This window comes from Tachypleus tridentatus, chromosome 1 (assembly GCF_004210375.1).
Source record: "Tachypleus tridentatus isolate NWPU-2018 chromosome 1, ASM421037v1, whole genome shotgun sequence".
In the NCBI taxonomy this organism is placed as follows: Eukaryota; Metazoa; Arthropoda; class Merostomata; order Xiphosura; family Limulidae; genus Tachypleus; species Tachypleus tridentatus.
This window is the reverse complement of record NC_134825.1, coordinates 135,034,681-135,054,403: the sequence shown is the minus strand read 5'-3', so window position 1 is coordinate 135,054,403 and position 19,723 is coordinate 135,034,681. Positions and strand designations below refer to the sequence as shown.

Genomic DNA, 19,723 nt, shown 5'->3' with positions numbered 1-19,723 from the left:
TATATGAAACAATGGTCAGTAAACCTTCCAACAAAATGATTTACATTCTTGTGCTAGTTAGAGATATGGTGTAAAAGTAATGAGTAATAGGTGAAACATATTAATGAAGAATTTCTTGAAATGGAATTGTATTAAATCAGTCTTAATTGATACCAAATTTGCTAAAATCTATTAGAACTGAAAATTTTTGAGATGAACAAAAATCAAAATCATTTTTATATTTTATATTAGTACTTATTGTGAAGTTTTTAGTCTTTAATTGAATTAAGAATCACAAATCACTAGTTTAATAGTTAAATATTTAAGTATGCTTTCTAGAATATGAAAGATTCCATGATGTGTTTAGTTTTATTGACATATTGTAAGTTCTTGGTTAAAAGTGGATCGATTTATATTCATATCATGAGGTATAGACATTTCAAAAACATACCTGGTCCTGGAGGTATCCTTTAATAATTATTTAGTGCAAGTGAGGAATTCTGAACTTTGCTGTATAATGTTATAGCTCTAGAATTGATGTTACTGAATTTTTTTAATTGTAATAAAGTGCTCAAGTTAAAATTGTTAAAGAACACTTTCCAGTAAAAGTGTACTTTTGAAGGATTCAAAATTTGGTCATTATTCATTGAGATCAAATATCTTTGAATATTTGATGTATTATATTATTTTTTTTACTTAATATAGATATTTTTTGAAAGCAGAATAATCTATACAAAAAATTTAAATGTACCAAGTGTTCCTAAATCTAAAGGTAATTTGTAAGAAATTTGAGATATAAGAAAATAGATTGTTTTAAAAAATTTTTTTGATATACCAAGAAACTTGAAATGTTTAAAACTTGGTGTGAGAAATAACAGAAAGTTTCATTTAATAAACTTTAAGTTCATAGTCTATTAAGAGGTGTTTCTGTTGGTTTTATGGGGTATTGCTCATTTATTTATGCTATTATGAACAGGTAGGTCTTACTGTGGTTTCCTGGTACCACATGTAAAACAATTAGTACATCTTGGTTTAAAGTTGTAAAGGTATTAATATATGTAAAAATTATTTCTAAGAAAATGAATTTGATTGATATTTTATGTTATTCAGCAGGATCCAGAGTCACTTCATTTGAAATTCATTAATGACTGCTACAGTCGTTTAGAGGTAAGTGTTCAGCTATATTTGTTTCTTAACAGACATTTGAATTTTTGTTTTTAGTTAATATTTAATGAAAATGAGAGAAGAGCCTTTAGATTTATTTTAATTAGCAAACTGTGCATTGTTGTGTTTGATTTTGAAACTGTTAAACCAGTACAGCTGTCAATAAAAAGGTTATCTGATTGGTATTGCTTCTTGTAACTAGAAAAATAAAGTTTGTTTTGTGTTCTGTGTTGAATGTTTCAGAGAATAAGGTTTCTACAGGTTTGTTTACTAGTCCATTTTCAGTTCTGTGTTTAAAAACAATCTTTAATGTAATTTATGTTTCTTTCCCAGTTTTTAAAATAGAAAATTTACATTCTTAGATCATTTTGTGTGATAAAAACTAAAAGTGTATGAGTAATCAATAAATGTATTGTTTACACTTTTTTTGCCTAAAAAAATTGTATCATTAGATGGAGACATCTGTTTATGATAGTAATTACTTGTTTGTCAAATGTACTTAGTTATGACAGTATTTTTTAAAAAGTTAATCATATATATATGTCATATTTTCCATGTTTTGAAAATTAGGTGTAATAGATAATGATTCTGTTACTGAATTTGTTACCAACTGTTCATTATAATGTAAGTAGCAAATTATATGTTGAACTTGCATGTTTAACCCTCTCACTACAGGTAGGCAAATTTTTTTAAGGAGCTACACTCAAAACTTTATTGAACTACTTTATTGTCATGGTATACAAACATATTTATCACAGAAACATAATTAATAATTCAAATTTTAATGTTATTAGTTTTAAGTTCTCTATTTAACCCTGTCACCACAGGTATTATTTACTGTGCATTACATAAAGCTATAAAGTTTTGGTGTTTTAAATTCAAAATTTTATTAAACTACTTATGTTTTATGAATTAGAAGAGCATAAAATTTAGCAAATAATCTGTGTGTTAATTTTGGAAGGTGATATTTTAAAAAATCCTGATTTTCCTCTAGTGTGATATTTTCTTTAGGCATCCCTTCTTTCCTATTTTATTTTCCACCTCTCAAAAAAGTACAAAATTAAACATAAATTACTATCTGTAAAATTGTCATTGCTCAAACAAACTACATATTTTATAGTCTACAACTTTGTTTGGTTACAGGGCAATTAAATAGAAAATCAGACCCCTCTCTCACATCCTCTCTTTCATGATTCATTAATAGTTCTCTCTTATGTTTAATTATATATTACCTATAACTAACAGAAACTCAGGGTTTTCATCTACAAAATAATGTATTGTACAGCATTATGTTCTGAACAAATAAATGTCAATTTCACTCAGAGTACCAGTATCATTCCCATGGGAACCTTAACAAAAAATATTCATGAATTTGTATTGACTCTTAATACAGAGCGAGAAAGCCAGAAGAATTTTAATAGGTATGGGAATTTGTCTACTTTTTGCATTTATTCTATATTGTCTGGTGCATTATTTAATTTAAAAAAATTATTAGGTGCAATACTTATGAGTATTATAAATAAAAATTAAGGTTAACTCTTTAACAATCAAGAGCAAGCAAAATGAAGATTGGATAAGTAGTTTATTTCATGTTTTTCTTTATGTATTATTATAAAATAAGGATATTTTTAGATTAGTTGGGTTCAGATTGAATAAAATAAATAGTATAATAAAGATATTTCAAGAAGCACACGTGTGAGCTGCTTGTACTAGTTGTAGTAGTTCATGGGTAAAGTAATTCAATAGCGTAACATGCTGCACATACCCCAACTAATTTACAACTTATAATGGTGCAGGCAATAGTTAGACACAGTTCAGAGGGCAATTATTAAACAAGTAAAGAGATGTATATTCTTACAACCTTAGAGCTACCTGGGATAAACAAATGTAGTTTCATGTTACAAGTTGAAGTTATTCTAGAAAGAGAAAAAGGATAATTTAGATTTATTTGAATTTTGTGGTTATGAAGTGGGTCAACTTGAATGATTATGTTTCGAGATAGGGTAGAGAAAATAATGGATAAACTTTAAAGTTTTACTAAAAAAACACGTTTGAAATGAATTTAGGAGGTTTTAGGGATTAAACAAAGGAAATTTGGAATGTTTGACATGAAAAAGTACTTTTAATTTTAACATTAAACTTACTTTAACATGGACTATTCAAAACATCAGTGTATTCATGGACAAATCTTCATTTATTTTATTAAAAATACTTCACTACAAATATGAATTTTTTATATTAAAGACTTTTAGTATTAACTGAAAGACAACCAAATTTTGTGAAGATATACATGTGCTATTAAAACTTAGAAATATTAAATCTGAAAAGACTAAATGAATACAAAGAGGAGGTCACTTGGTCTGTCTATGTTGTATTGAGAGATTTAAGGAAATACTGTTTAAAAATTATCAATCTATCCTTATATAAGAATCCTGATATTTGCACTTCAATTGTTTCCTCTTCTTTAATTTGTTTACCACCCATCTGAGAAACAATAATTGTTATATAAATTATGCATTTTAACATAGTTACTACTCTGGCAAAGCATCATTTTTATAGCCTTTAATCTTGTTTATCTATGAAGCCCATAAACTAAAAAAATCAGACTCTTCTTAACATTCCCACTTCTCACAAAATGCCAGTATTTCTTTGACATTAAATACCATATTTTTATAATTAGTAGAAAACCAAAACTTTACCCCATCGAATGACAAATTATATTACATTATTTTTTGTACAGAAAACATATTGATGAGCTTAGCTGAATTTTATGTGGCTGTTACAGCACAGTTAGAAAGCCAGAAAATTTATAATTATGGGACATTTTCTTTTTTTTTATGTGTTGTTATTCTGTTTTCTTAGTTATACTATATCAGTAAATAAAAGTGATTTAATGTAATAGTACCATTGGTATTAAAAAGTAGGGTTAAGTTTCATCGAGATTCAACAGAAAAAAATCATATCCATATAAGCACTATATTTCCTGTTTTTCTGTGAATTCTTTGTATAAAATGCACTAAGATATAAAACTTATTAGGTTAGATGATGTAAAATGAAAAAAAAGCTACAGGTCATGCTTTATGTAATTTGGTAAGGTAATATGAGCTATACGTTAGCTAAATGATTTACGATTTGTGCGATGGCCTTATTAATTACAGTTTAAAGGGCACTAAAATAATAAAATTCAAAAAGAAACATATATGTTCTTTTATGAGCTTTAAGCTATTTAGGTTAAACATGTTGTTTCTTGCTGCAATGTAAAATCATTCTAGACAGAGAAAAGGGTACTTGGAATGTTTTTCATATTTTTTATGGTGGTTATGAGGTCAGTCAAAATGATCAACTTCATGCAGAGTTAGGGTAAAGAAAAAACAGTTAGTGTAGATAGTTTTACTGCAAAAAAATTTTGAAATTTATTTATAAGGTTTTATATATTATGTAAATAAAGTTTGACAGTTTTTCAGGTGAATAAAAGTATTTTTACCTTAAATATGAAAATACTTTACACTGAGAGCAGTCAATGGTTTTGATTCCATATATTCACTGTGAAATGTTTGGTAAAAGTACTTTCTTAAAAATTCTTAATCTTTAATAAAAGATTAACAATGTTTATTGAAAGCTTGTTAGGAAGAAAGTTTCTTAAGTATGGAAACATTAAAGGTCAATTTGGGGTCGTGAACTTGACCAAATTGAACAGGCCTGCAGTGATGGAGTTAAGTCATGGCATCTGCTTATGAATGAGCAAACTTTTTTATATTCAAATCTGTTTGTCATTTATGTCAGCAAAGTTCTTACATTTATATGAATGGACAGATTTTTCACAGTCATCTAAGGGCATGTTCCAATTCACTTGGTATGTTTAGTGTCATTTACTTTGTTTTTGCTGATACATGTGTATACAAATATCATGATAGATCCAATATAACTTTGTTTGCAACAAGGATTAGTAAACTGATAAGTCACATTTGATGCCTTCAGTAATGATATTCTTGGATAGAATATATTTGTGAAGTATAATTAACAAATATTTTTTGGCTAGGATGTTGTTTGAAGTATTTTTCAGATATAAGTCATTAAATATGACGAAATTAGTGATAAGCATTTTCTGGCTGATATTTCAGCTTTACAAGTTATTTCAATCAATACCTGCAAAATATCTATCCCCAGTGATAGGAAAAGTTCAAGTTAATTTACAAATGTAGGCTATTTCATGGAGTTTAAAAAGATTGTATTGCAGTTTTTCACTCAGAACCAAAGTTTTGAGTTACTTATACTGCCTACTGTGAAAAGTAATTGTTGATCATTTCAAACGCACTAAGAGCTGTTCAGCAATAACATGCAGTAAAATCTACATTTTTTCATTCAGATTAAATCTGAACAGTTTAGTGTAGAAATTCATACTTGCAAAATAAAATATGGCATCAACATTATTTGTGCTTTTTCTTCCATCATTTGAAAAATGAATGTTGAGCTTTTCAAACCTATGACAGACAAATGAATGGACAAACACCCTTGTTTGTGATGTATGTGAGATTGTTTGAAGAATACTACATCAGTGTTGTAATGAAATCTCAAGCACTTAATATTTCCTAAATAACAAATTTGGTAACATTAAAAGATTTTTATTCAAGAATTCTTTTTTATATCTAATAGGTAGATAGAATAATATTTGACTTTTGTAAACGTGCAGATATCGTAAGTTTAAAGACATCAAAAAGACAAAGTGCATTGAAGCATGCCTTTGGTGAGTGTGGTGTAGTGAGTCATTCAAATAGTTTTAAATTTTAATTAATGCTAATGGTGAACAGAACCTCCTTTTTAAAAGGGAACATTGCTCATTTATAAAGATGGTAATGTGTTAGAACATGCTTTATATAAGGGTGACATTGTTTTTCCTTTGAATAATTTTAAGACACTACTAAGACTAGTATCAAACAGCACCTCCATTTAAAATGGATCTTTCTTTTTCATAAGCAAAAGTCACAGCTTAATCAAGTCAGTATATAATTTGTTGTGAATTACAATCTCTCTTTATACCTATATTTATTGTGGAGTGATTGTTATAATAATGTTTCCACTTGTCATTAGATTTTCGTCCTCTGCATGAAGTGAAAAGATGATTATGAGAATAACTATTAACCTGCATGTGTATTTTGTTCTTTGTTGTTGATTATTTTAGTCAGAAGTATCTACTGTTAGTGGGACAGCTATGTCAACAGCTGTTTCGAATGCAACCAAAACGCTGACAGCAATGTCTGTGACTTCAGTTGCCTCTCTTACACTTCCTACAAGGTTTGTAAAAGACAGTTTATTTTGATAGATATTTCTCACATTGTTTTTTCATTTTTTTATGTATCTTATATTTAATACTACTTGTTTTATTATACAGTACTATGCTAAAGTGTGAGGACAGAGTCAAAAAATAGATATCAGTATACTTTCATGGAACAGCGGAAGGTAAATCTCAAGTGAAACATTAAAAATTATTAATCTTTATCATATTTAGTGTAACTGAAACTGAGTGTAAATGCTTGAGTTTAGCAAAGAGCTAATATTTTGTCTCCTTTTTGCTTTAATAACTGCAGACTGTATTTCAGGAAATGCTGCAACATATCTAATCAAAGAATACTTTGGGATTTTACTCCAAATGCTTCTAGTACACTCCAATAGTGTTTCTTTGGAAGTAACTTTTTATTTGATTTGCCATGTTTTTGATGTTTTGATTTCCATATATGCACATTTGTGTTGAAACTGGAGCTCTGTGGTGGCCATTGCATTCTTTGAATGACTCCAGCAGCTTCTTTCTTAGTTAAGCAATATGTGAATAGGTTGGATGAATGCTTGAGGTCATTATCATTTTTCTCGTAGAATTCTTTACTAGTAATATGCAAAAGACTCTTTATACCATGATAGATCAATATCTGATGGTATTTGTGCTGGTACATTATTGCATCTATTTTACAAATATTTCCCGTCACTTCAATAGAAAAACGCCACCAAACCATCACACTACATTCCACGTGCTTCACGGTAGGTGCTATGCATTGAGGTAACTATCTTTTACCTTTCTTCTGCTGGATGTGCAACCTATTCTTTGAACCAGATATTTTAAACTTGGACAAATTCATTGTTAACATCCTTTTCCAAATTCACTTAAGTAGAACTTTTATGACATGCTCTCGGTACAAGTGTATGAGAATTCTAAAGGTTTATTAGTATTTTCACCCTGGATAATGTAATTGTCAGCAGGGATCAATTAAGCATTACAATAGTGTTGAAATTTAAATTCTTTAATGGCATGTAAAAATTAGCCCCATGAAATGAATTATAAACTATTCTTTCATGTCACAGTCTGGAAAAAAGTTGGAACTAAATTTGCACATTTAACATAAAAATACATCCTCAGTTCTTTCTTCAGTTTTTCAAAAATATGAATGTGATTGGTCATAAAATAGTTTAAGTATATCTCATGATGTTTATTATTTAATATTTTTCATAAGATGTATTTGGTATCTTTTCTGTATTTATTAAGTGATGTAATTAATAAGCACTTTGATATGAAACTTGGTAAACACGCTTTCCCTTTTTTATGTGTGTATTATAGATGATAAACAAATTTATAATATAACAAAATAATTAGAAGTACTTAGCTTGTATTGTTGAAAATAGAACTATGTTTTGCATTAATTCATTTGATTTGATGCAAAACACACATTCTATTTTCAACAATACAAGCTAAGTACTTCTAATTATTTTGCTATGTTATAAACTTGTTTTATAACTGTACGTTTTTATTAATTGTATTAACCCTGCAACACTCAGCATCATTTTTAAGTTCCTGTTTGATTGTGTTACTGCAATACATTCAGAATTAATTATATCTGTCAGTGTATTTTAATGAAATTATTATTATCAGGTACATAATCATTCAAAATTCCATATTATTTATATTTTTATTTATTTATTTCAAAAGAAACCTTTAAAACAAATACTTCTGAAACATACTTATCTGCTGTTATTTTAGCTATTGCTCTATCTTGACTTTACCCATCTAAGCATTATTCACACTTGCTCCAGTATTAATACCTCATTGCAACACTCTTCACCAATGTCAGTGCTCATTCTGTTGTAGTACTGTATGTAAGTGCTTTACTTAGATAATTTGATTACTTTCTCTTAACAAAGTGTTGGTCACAGTTTCCTCTAAAGCAGTGCTGTGCTTTGTTACATTCTGGATTGTGATTTTGAAATCTGTTATTTCTGTACCATTACAATTTCTTTAGAAAGAAATTATTAATAATTTGTAATGCACTGTTTTTGGGCATGACTTTCCATGTTAATATTCTTAGCACAGATGCTAATTATACCTCTTCTGTTCCTCCTCTGCTATCTGGCATTTCTCTGCAGTCAGTGGGGGGATTACTCTTATATGAGTCTGTCTGTGAGTAGATCTTTTGTGAGATGGAGACATGTATTTGGTCTGTGAGTGGTCTTTTTGGGAATTCTGAGGCTGAATTTCATGGTGATAGAGGATAATTTGGTTTTTTCCACACTTCTAAATTGGCTTCTCATGAGTCCAATTTGGATCAACCACCTCCTGCTTCTTTTCTTCAGTTAGTTACTCTGGTTTGGTGAGATTTTGGGGCCTTCATCAGTGGCTTTTGAGTCTACTCCTTCCTTGATGATGGAAGGGTTGGGAGGAATACTTGATTATTTTTTTTCCTCTCACTGATATTGCTGGGAGAGTTACTGCCTTATTTCATCATGATGGAATAGATACACCTTGTACCCTCATTTCTCTGTTTGCATGCTTTGGCTAACCATTGCCAGGTGTACATATATTTCAACTCCACATACTAGATCTGTTTTAGATATTTAAGGTTCTAGATGGGCCCTGTGATAATCTAGAATAGATCACATTTTCTTGTTTTTTCGTCTCTTTGGCTTTTATTATTTTCTCTAAGGATACTCAGAATAGTTTTCCATTAGTATCAAAACTCGTCTTCTAAGCCTGGCTGTTGCCAGCGGTGTCAGTGTCTACCCTATATGGGTTGGGTCTGTTTATCCTTTACTGTAAATCCATGGTTACTACAGGTTCTGGTATCTTGGTTGTTCTTTCTGTTCACATTTTCACTTTCATTAGTATTTCCACTCTCAATTAATCAGAGGGGTGTGAATTTTCATTCCAAGGCAATTGCAGAAGTATTGGTTAAAGTTGATCCAATTCTTCCCAGGTTTTATCTCTGTTTATTTGTTTTGCCTTAGATGATGGTGGAAAGTCGTTGATCTTTCTCAACTCAACCAATTTTTCAATCTTTCCAGGTTCAAAATGGAGTCCTTTTCTCAACCTGCTTGACATTCTTTACCAAGTTTGTGGATGAATAAGTTCAGTGTTGCTGATGCATTTCTATATATCTACATAGTAAATTAATCCTGCCACTATCTGCATTTCATGCACAAGGGTCAGGTTCTGCAGTTCAGGGATCTACTCTGTGGCCTAGTATCTGCATGATGTGACTTTTGCAGGATCATACAAACTTTTCAACTTTTTAAACTGAGCTCAGCCAACTCCCATCCAGCTCCAGGCCATGGAACAGGCAGTCTGACTCTTCTTACTTGAAGGGTTCTGTCTTGTTTTGTAGACTGGGTATTCCTTTAGTCTCTAATTCTCTAAGAATGAGAACGCTGGTTAAATGTCAATTTCAGTCAGTACAAATATCTATCCCATTAGAAAGTTAACGACTAGCTTGAATCAATTTGTAATGATTCTTATTGCAGAGTTAGAAAGCCAGAAAAATTTTGATAGGTAAGGGAATTTGTCTACTTTTTGCATGTTATTAATCTATATTGTTTTGATCATTATTTAATTGAATAAAAACTATTAATTGCAAGACTACAAGTAGTTTATAGTTCATAAAATAAATGTTAAGGTTCTTTGACAACCTAGAGCAAGGAAAAAGAAGATTGGATAAGATTTATTTCTTGTTTTTCATGTTTATTCTTTATGTGTAATTATAAATCAACTAAAATGTAAAATAAGGACATTTTTAGGTTAAATAAAGTTAAACTAAGTAAATTAAGTAATAATATAATAAAAATATTTTACCTGGCATGCATGAGAGCTGCTTGTACTAGTTGTAGAATTTTGTGGGTGACATAGTTCGATAGTATAGCGTGAGCTACACGTGTCTTGGGTAATGTACAAATTATAATGGTGCACACAGTAATTTATCATGGTTCAAAGGGCAATAAAACAATAAAATTTAATTATAAATAAATATATACTTAGAGTTACTTAGGATAAACGAATATAGTTTTATATTAAAATATGAAGTAATTTTAGAAAGAAAAAAAGAGTAACGTAGATTTATTTCGTGTTTTTTTTTTTGTGGTGGTTACAAGGAATTAAACAAAGGAGGTTTGAGATGAGGAAAAGTATTTTAACATGAAAATTACTTAGCTCATGGACTATTCAAAACACTCAATATGTTCATGGACAAATCTTTATTGTATTAAAAAATACTTCACTAAATAATATTTTTTGTATGTTAAAGTCTTACAATATTAACTGAAAGACTGCCAAATGTTATGAATATATATATACACACTATAATGCAAGCAAGAAATGTTAAAACTTAAAATACTTTAAACATGTACAAAGAGGTCATGCAGGTGGCCATATAAACTGAGCCCATGTTAAGAGAGTTGATACACAGTTCAGTTTTTAAATGTTATTGCTTATATTGTAAGCACTCAAAATTTTTTTAAATTCATTTTAAACAGAACAGCCAGACTCCAAAATATTCGTCGTCTTTTGCAACTTGCTATCAGATATGTGTCTTCAATAGAAGAGCTTCATACTGCTCCTCGCAGTATTTTACCACATGGTGCATTCTTCATTGGGTACCCATTAACTCTTCGAGTGGTTCTGGATTCAGTAAAGGAGGAAAAGTTTCTGACAGTGAGTTATTGCATTTTAATAATAGAGAGGTAAATAAATAACAATGCCGTCAAAAACTTTCATATACTACCTGCTAAATTGAATTTTTCTACAATATTCATGTGTGTGGAATTGTAACAGGTACTTTAAAACATATTTCCAGTATCACATTTGGTATGATATTTTTTCTTTGTAATTACTTTTCATTCTAAATAAACCTTTCTCATTTCTAACACTTTGATGGCAATACTTGGAAGAGTTTGTTGCATGTGATTTCTTCTTGTAGGAAAGTCAGTTGAATGTAAAAAACAAAGAATATGTTTTGTAAATTATTTAAGAGAAATTATTTGCTCTAATTATCGTAATGGAAAAGAAATGAGATTGTTGTCATATATCTGTTTTTCTGGTACATATTTTTCTTTAATTTGGCTACATACAAGCAATTTGGATCAAATGACAACATAATTTACTCAGGTACTGACATGAGTGTTAGAATAATTGTTTTGTTTTTTTTTAAATAGTATTTTAACTGAAATATTAAAAATACTTTTGAGTGTAGCAATGCATGAAAAAAAATGTGAAATATCATTTACTTTGTTCAATGTATCAGTAAGAACACTAGAAGTTAAAAAATGAAATATTAACTAACTGGTTATTTGAAAAGTTTTTTTTCAGTCTTGATTTCATGATGGCAATTGTTAGAATATATATGAATCTTTGTACCTCTTGACTGACATATGAAGTCTTTGAACTTATGCCTGTAAACTTTTAATATTCAAACTGAAGTGCATTTTTTAACAAATGTAATAAATGCAGACTTGATTTTAGTTTGCATATTTAAATGAAAAGTAGAGTATTTTTCTGTTTTCAGATTGTTATTGTGAATTGTGTTAAAGTAATTTAATTTCTGAGGGATGCTGAAACAGTTTGCTGTTGTTTGATAATTTATTGGAATACTTTCATTCAGCTTCAGAGTCATAGCAATGAGACCTTGGGCTCAATAAGGCAGAGAATTAGCCAGATGGTGAAACAAATCCCTGATCAGTTGCAGCTTAGTGTTGGAGATAATGTAGTAAGCTAATACTTGAAACTATGTAAACTAAAAGCAGCTGTGATACAGCACATTTTGTAAACATCTGTAGTTTTTATTTAGACTATATATATATATATATATATATATATAAAACATTTGGAACAGGCATGGTTGTATGTTTTTCTGAAAAAAGTACTAGTTATAAATAACTGAAGGTAATGGACTCCATTCCAACATACTAACTCAAGAAAAATGAAATAGTTTTATATTATTTTTACATATTATTCAAATTATGTAATGATACTACAATTTTAGTCAAATGTTCTCTGCAGATTAAAAAAAAAATCTATTATGGTTTCATTTTGAGAACAGTTTGTATGGAAACTAACTAAAACCATAAGAAGAAATAATTATATTAAATTTTTAGAAATTATTAAATAATATTTTTAAAATGTGCTTTACCTTTAATATTTGTTTACATATGTATTATTCAGCTTGCTGTTACAAAGGATCAAAAACTGCTAGGTCAATTAGAAATAGAGGAAGGACAAGTTGTTACAGTGAAGTTCACAACAAGTTCTTCTGCATCTTTAGTCATTCAGGGATCTCAGGTTAAGTGGACTTTTGTGTGTTATTTTTTAATGTTAGTTTGTTAACCCTTTCTCAGTGGGCTAGGCTTCAAAGGCCATATTATTGCATTTGTTGGCTTGCATTCAAAATTTTACTGAATTACTATTTTATGAATTTATGTCTGTATGCTTGAAATCAAATTGTAGATAATTCAGACTAATATATGAGTTAACTGCTTAATCTAAAAGTAAATATTAAAATAACACATCTCAATATAGATTTTAGTGAGTCATGCAGTATGTTGAATGCAGCACTGTTTAAATTTATATTTTTGTGATGTCAGAATAATAAGTCTATAATTTTGTACAAATTAGGAACTTCAACTACTAACATTGACAGGCTAGAATATAAAAGAACCTCATATCTTTTTATTTTGCTGAGATGTGGCTTGTATACTGAATCAAACAATGGCCTCATTTGAATGTTTCCATTTTTTGAAATGGTACTTTAAATACACTTACTGCAGTATATGAGATGTGAATAACCAATCAACAGCTTAAAATGTCCTCAGAGTGATTTTCTCAGCATTTGTGTTCTTTTGATCCAAGTTTCCTAGGAGATAGGTTGTGTCTTTTGTCTACTCAAAGTCTCATATTTTTTTGTAAATCTTAGTTATTAAGCTTGATATATTATTGTCAAATTCTATGGTATCAGTGCAGTTATTTATGACGTTTTGGTTATTGAATTGTATGTATATATAAAACTTAAAAAAATTTGTTTGATATCCTTCATATGCTAAATTTTAAAAGGCTCAGCAACCTGTGTCCAGCAACATCCAAGTATAAATGTTGTAGCGAGAAGAGATAATTGTTTGCTTTACTTCTTGACTTATTGTTCTATATCTTAAGAAAAAATAATTTATTTCTAAATAGTAATAATTTATATATATATATAATGTATAATAATTGAAATGTGACTGTGTATTACAAAATATTAGTCCAATAAAATACAGCTAAGACATTGTCGACTAATGGTCATTTTTGTATTACTGGATAGGTGAACTGATTGTGCATGCATTGTTTCAATGCAAGTTATATAATGTTAAGTAGATATGACTGGTAGGTCAATAAAGTAAAAAATAATGAAAAAATATGTTCAGATATAGCTTTATGAGATTTATGCTACTCAGACTAAACATTTGTATTTTTGTGTTATAATATGTAGTCATTTCAGCATGAAAAAAGGATAATTGGTTAAGTGACATACCCTATATAGTTAGAGTTTAAAAAGTAATATAAAATGTGAAGTCTCACTGAAAACAAATGTTTAAAATGTATTTAGGAGTTTTAGAGATTACACAAATAATACTTGAGATTTTTATGACAAAAAAGAGTTTTATTAAACATAACATGAAATCACTTTACACTCAGGCTAGTAATGAATCAGATTCTATTTTCACCAACAAATCTTTAGTAAAAATATTTCATTAAACAGTCTTAGTTTCTGTATACATAATACTTCTAATCTTAACTAAAAAATATACCAAATTTTGTGAAGATACAAACTTTGTATCAAAAGTTGTAGTGCAAATACTTAACGTTTGCAAATGTGTAGATGAACTTGTGTGTATTACACTGAGCCCATTGCGAAAGAGTTAGTTGGTAATTGTACATTGTGTTAAGTATTTTCACACACTTTTATGTACATACAATTGCTTGATTTCTTTTGTATAAATATTTATAGAATATTATCAATGAATTAAAGCCAGGACAGTATGATTATGCATTTTCTCAACTGACTTCCAAAGAAAGATGGTCTGTCTTTGAAAACTTTTGAAGCTTTTTAAAGTTATTTTAGCTTATACAATTTCATAAAATTAATTGTGCCATATGATTGGGTAGTATTAAGCTGTTATAATTCAAAACCTTTGAAGATTATTATTTATGTATCTTACCTTTTACTTCATAATGTTCATTCCAATACAGTACTTACCTGCTTTCTCAAGATTAGCTATTTCATTTCAGTGCTGTTTTTTACATGCAAACTTTTTTTAATACATGTGTCCCAAACATTTCCCAGGATCCATTTTCAGAGTTTAACATTCCTTCCCATTTCCAACCTGAGGAGCCTCCTAGGCCTACTTTGGTCTTTATAGACTTTGTATTTCAGACTTGTGATGTTTTATTCCTTTAATCTATTTCTAATAATACCTCATCCTTCCTTATTGCATGAACAATTTTATCAACCCTTTTTCATCTTCTCTGCCTTTTCTGATATTTGGGTTCACACTGATCAATTTGTCTTACATTTGAGGGAGGGTGTTAGCATGCAGTGCTCCTTGAGAGCTTCTGATCCATTTGTCCTTTCTTACCATTGTGCAGACTATCTATGTTTAGATCATCAATTGTTAGGCTTCTGAATGAAATGTCAGTCTAACTCATGCTCAGTAATCTCACATTACCAAACTCTTATGGTATCTTTCTTTCATATGCCTCCTATTTGAGACTCTCCACAGCCCACGAAAATCCTGAAGGATTTTCTGCAAATACCCTTGCCCTTCTCTTCTCCCCTTTAGTCTGCATAACCTTTCTAGCTCTGGTGTTGCATGTATTGATGAGATCTTATAATTCGTGATGCAATGTTGGCTTGGGTCTGTTTAACTTTGACATATCTCAGGGATTTGCATATAACCCCATTTCTGAGACACTCCGATAAACCTCAGGCAACAATAATCCACCAACAATTCGCCCTTACAAATATTGTAGTCTGTTTATGTCTGTTAAAATCTCATATGCCTCCAATTCCAATTTCCCATCTTTCAACTTCTTAGCCCTTTTTGCCTTCTCATTGCCTCCCTTGAAAATGATGCCCCCCACCTCCCTCCAACAATACCAGTAATTACATAGTAGGTTCTGGTTCAGTGGGGTATTATACAAGATCACATTATGATGAATAACTTCATGATATTCTGCTTCAAAAACATACTCAACCATACTATGCCCATAATTTTTTATTTACTGAAAATTTATTATATTCATTAGATATTGAATAATCCTAATCAAGAATACTGTGAACAAAAATATTGCTACTTAGCCTGATAAAGGTAATAGTGAACTGAGAAATCAGTCCAGATGCTGTCATAATTTGTTCTTTGTCCATCAGCATCTTAAAACTTTTGTTGAATTATAGATATTTACTTAATCTCTAACTGAATAAAAATCATTTGAGGTTGAATTGCTTATTAATGATGAATTATGTAATGCATTTAGTTTTTACTCCTGCACTATTTTCATTTAATGTTTTATGTCATTATAATTTTTAATACATTGTATTTTGCATGTAATTTGTTTTATATCTTTTATTTTAATTAATATTCTTTTGTTTGGCTTTCAAATGCCTTTAAAATATGTGTACTGATTAATTTTTAAAACAGTTTTATTAATAATACTCTTTAAAGGTTATTCCAGAAATGATTGACTTAAAATTGGTTCTGTATATATTGATTCTGATTATCTGAAAATATGTAATTTATTTGACCTGTAGGGCAGCACAAAAATTTAAAAAACGAATTGTATCAAAATATCAGTTCAGAACTGTAAATTTTAGTTATTTTGTTTGTATTTAGGATGATAAAGAACTATCATTTGGAAATTATGAAGATAAAGAAAAATCTTGATTTTTATTGATAGAAAAATATGTTGACATTCTTGCAACTCTCTGAGATGATTAAATTTTGCAATGCAGTTGTAAAGAATTTATTTGAATCTGTACATCAAGAAAGTAAAATTAAATTTAATATTAAATAATTAAAATACATGTAAACAAGTGTTTTTTAAGAATTTAATCCTAATTGAAAATTTATAAAAGAAAATGTTAATATTTTCAGTAATCACATGAAGTTTAAAATAGTGGAAAGATTTATATACTGTTCTTTCTTAAGGTTTATTCATTAACTAAATTTTAGTGCTTGACTATTTGTAGTATTTATAACACCTTGTTCTGAGTATTTACAGTAGTATAACGTGAGCTAAAAAAAATCCTCCATCTGTATTTCTGTAATTTCCCAGGATACCTTTGTACCAAAATCTCAGTAGACAACATTTTAATCGCAGCCAGACTGTGCATATTGCTTTTCTCTCTGTGGTTTTTCTTATCTGTATTTACACCTTTTTGTGTTTAAGAGTAAGCCTATGTTTGAATTTCAATTTAGTTTGTTACTTATAGTATTGAACTTTTTTTAAATAGTATTATATACTTCAATTTACTGTGTTATATAGATGTTTATGGTAAGATTCCCTTAGTAGTTGAATGTTATCAGCCCATTCAGGTGGAGTTGGTGAAGGTAGGAAAATTTATCTCTGCTTTCGTTGAATGTCCTTTTTATTTGTAATCTTACTTTTGAATAGTTTGCGTCCTTTCTCACTTCTTGCATTTGTTACATAGATTACAAATTTAGCTGTTTTTTACTGGATTCCTGGTACTAAGATGCATTAGAGAATCATTGGTAGTATAAGTGTAGGACTCTGAAGGAATTATTTGGCAATGTAAATGTAGGACTGACTACAAGCTAACATTAGAGATGACAACATTTTCCTAGCAGATACCCAAAAGGAGACACCAAAACCACAGTAAAATGCTTTAAATTTTATGGAGTTCTTCCAGAAATGATATGTGATTGATAAGTACTCATTTAAAAATCATGTTACAAAAATATAATACATGCATTATAATTGAATGTTGGGAAATTCTATTGGTGTCATAGTTGACACAACTCTGTGAATTATCCCTGGTAACATCAATGAGTGGTTATTTATTTTGAGTTGTGTGTTTTTCTGCTCCTAACAGTTATTAGATTATATTCCTTTATGTCTTTCATTTATATTTGCTTTTCATGGTTTAGACAAGAGGTTTTTGTTGCTTAGTTGTTCTTGATTAAAATATTTATAAGGAAAAATATAATGAAAGAAGTTTATGAAGTTTTGACTAGGTATTATGCTTAAAAATAGACATCACTGTTCTGTTGGTGATATATTTCTTGTACATATTTTAAAATTTCTATACCTGTAACTGATAAGCTAGTTCATAAATCAGACGACATAGTCAAATTAAGGTAGTAATTACTGCAAAAATTTATAGGAACTAAAAAGCTTATTTTGTTATTAATTAGAAGTTAGTAAAACCGAGTTCTCTGTATTTTAAAGTTTTAAATCAGTTATAGAGAAATTTAGGCAAACTTGTCTTCTGCAATATGTATAAATGTTTCCAGATATTTTTTGTACAGTGTGCAATGTAGTTGTACTTTTTTAAATCTCTAGTGTTTTTTTTTATAATACAAAGATTTAGATTATGGAACTAATATTCCAGGGAAAACATCACATCAGGTTAGAAAGTACGTCGTGATTTCTACATGAAACATTTTGACAAAAACAACAACATACCTTATGATCAAAAGCCTACTTCTTTTATGATTTTTAAATTTGAGAGTTAAATTTATTGTTTTTCTGAAAAGAAGAAACAAAAATATAAACCTGAAGTATTGGCAACCTAAGTGACTTCTAAGAAAAACACAACTTTATTATCAAGTTTTAAGGGGCCCAGCATGGTCAGGTGGTTAGGGCACTCGACTTGCAATCTGAGGGTCGCAAGTTTGATTCTCCTTCAATCCAAACATCCTCATACTTTCAGCTGTGGAGGTGTTATAATGTGATAGTCAATCCCACTATTTGCTGATAAAAGAGTACCACAAGAGTTGGTAGTGGGTGGTGATGACTAACTGTCTTCCCTCTAATCCTACACTGCTAGATTAAGGACAGCTAGTGCAGATAGCCCTTGTATAACTTTTTGCGAAATTTAAAATAAACAAACAAAACCAAGTTTTATTTTTCATTTGTAATTTATCATTTATGGAAGCATTTGGAGTTCTTTGGTTATTTGTTTTTCATATTATACAGATCTATTTTTTATGGGTTTTTCTTATTATTATTGTATTTTATGCAATGGTTTGAAAATTCTCATTTGATGTTATGATATCTTTTAAGGCAGTAAACTCTGCTGTTTCAGAAGAGGTAACCTGTTTCTTGTCCCCCCCCCTTAAATACTAAAGATGATAAAAAAACAGATAACTGTCAAGGAAAAACATTTTTTATTATGAGATAAGAAGTAGAAAACAGTAATTTTATGTAAACATTGCATGCTTCCATTCTGTTTAATGTTCTCAATTTAAATATGAGAAAGAGTTTAAATATCTCATTTTAACTGAGAAAAAATGAACAAGACCTTTGAACCTGCTGGCCAGTCATATTATTTGATTTGAATTTAATATTGAGAGGCTATTAAGTTTTAAAGTATATTTATGTAACTTGTTGGTGCCAACTGAAATAATGATCAATAATGTTGGAGCTGTTGTCGTCTTAAGAATTATTGCAGTTGGTAGCTTATACTGCATATGACTGTTTAGGTACAAATTTATTGCAAAACATTTTTCTGATAACAGTGAGCTCAGTAAAGTCTCATTTCTGCAAACTAACACCCCTAAAGAGCATAATGATTTATTTAACCTTCTCACTGTGTGCTTAGTAGATGTTATTAATTTCATAACCCCAAAGTGTTTATCAGAATTTACTTACTACAATTTGGATATGTTCTAGGCATATTAATAAAATTTGGTAATCTTTCAGAAGACATTATGGGTCTTTTGTACTCAAAAGTATCATAGTTTTTATCAGGTACTTATGCAAAAACATTTGACCATGAATAAACGATGTAAGAGAACTGCTTCATGTGGAAAGTGATTTTCATGTTAAGACCAAAAGTACTCTTCTTCATCTGAAATTTATCAAAATTTATTTGCACACTCCCTTATATTCTTTACCCTAGCTCTAAGGCTGGCATGGCCAGGTGGTTGAGGCACTTAACTCATAATCTGAGGGTAGCAAGTTTAAATCCCCATCACACCAAACATGCTTGCCCTTTCAGCCATGCGGATATTATAATATGATGGTCAATTGCACTATTTGATGGTAAGAGAGTAGCCCAAG

The 19,723-nt window shown here is 29.5% G+C and overlaps 1 protein-coding gene across 10 annotated transcripts in view; it reads left to right on the top strand.

Moving 5' to 3' along the window:
• Positions 1–19,723, top strand: part of LOC143224859 (ubiquitin carboxyl-terminal hydrolase 24-like) — a 277,830-nt gene that overhangs the window by 119,374 nt on the left and 138,733 nt on the right. For 7 of the 10 annotated variants that reach the window (XR_013013468.1, XM_076453271.1, XM_076453261.1 and 4 more), the window contains 5 exons: positions 1,090–1,146; positions 6,323–6,435; positions 10,927–11,104; positions 12,051–12,155; positions 12,611–12,727. Coding sequence is in view for 9 of the 10 variants with exons in the window: in XM_076453271.1 (XP_076309386.1) it covers positions 1,090–1,146; positions 6,323–6,435; positions 10,927–11,104; positions 12,051–12,155; positions 12,611–12,727 (570 nt within the window). In the remaining variant the exon portion in view is untranslated. The remainder of the gene's footprint in view (positions 1–1,089; positions 1,147–6,322; positions 6,436–10,926; positions 11,105–12,050; positions 12,156–12,610; positions 12,728–19,723) is intronic. The other 3 variants (XM_076453297.1, XM_076453262.1, XM_076453282.1) reach the window with 2 other exon arrangements.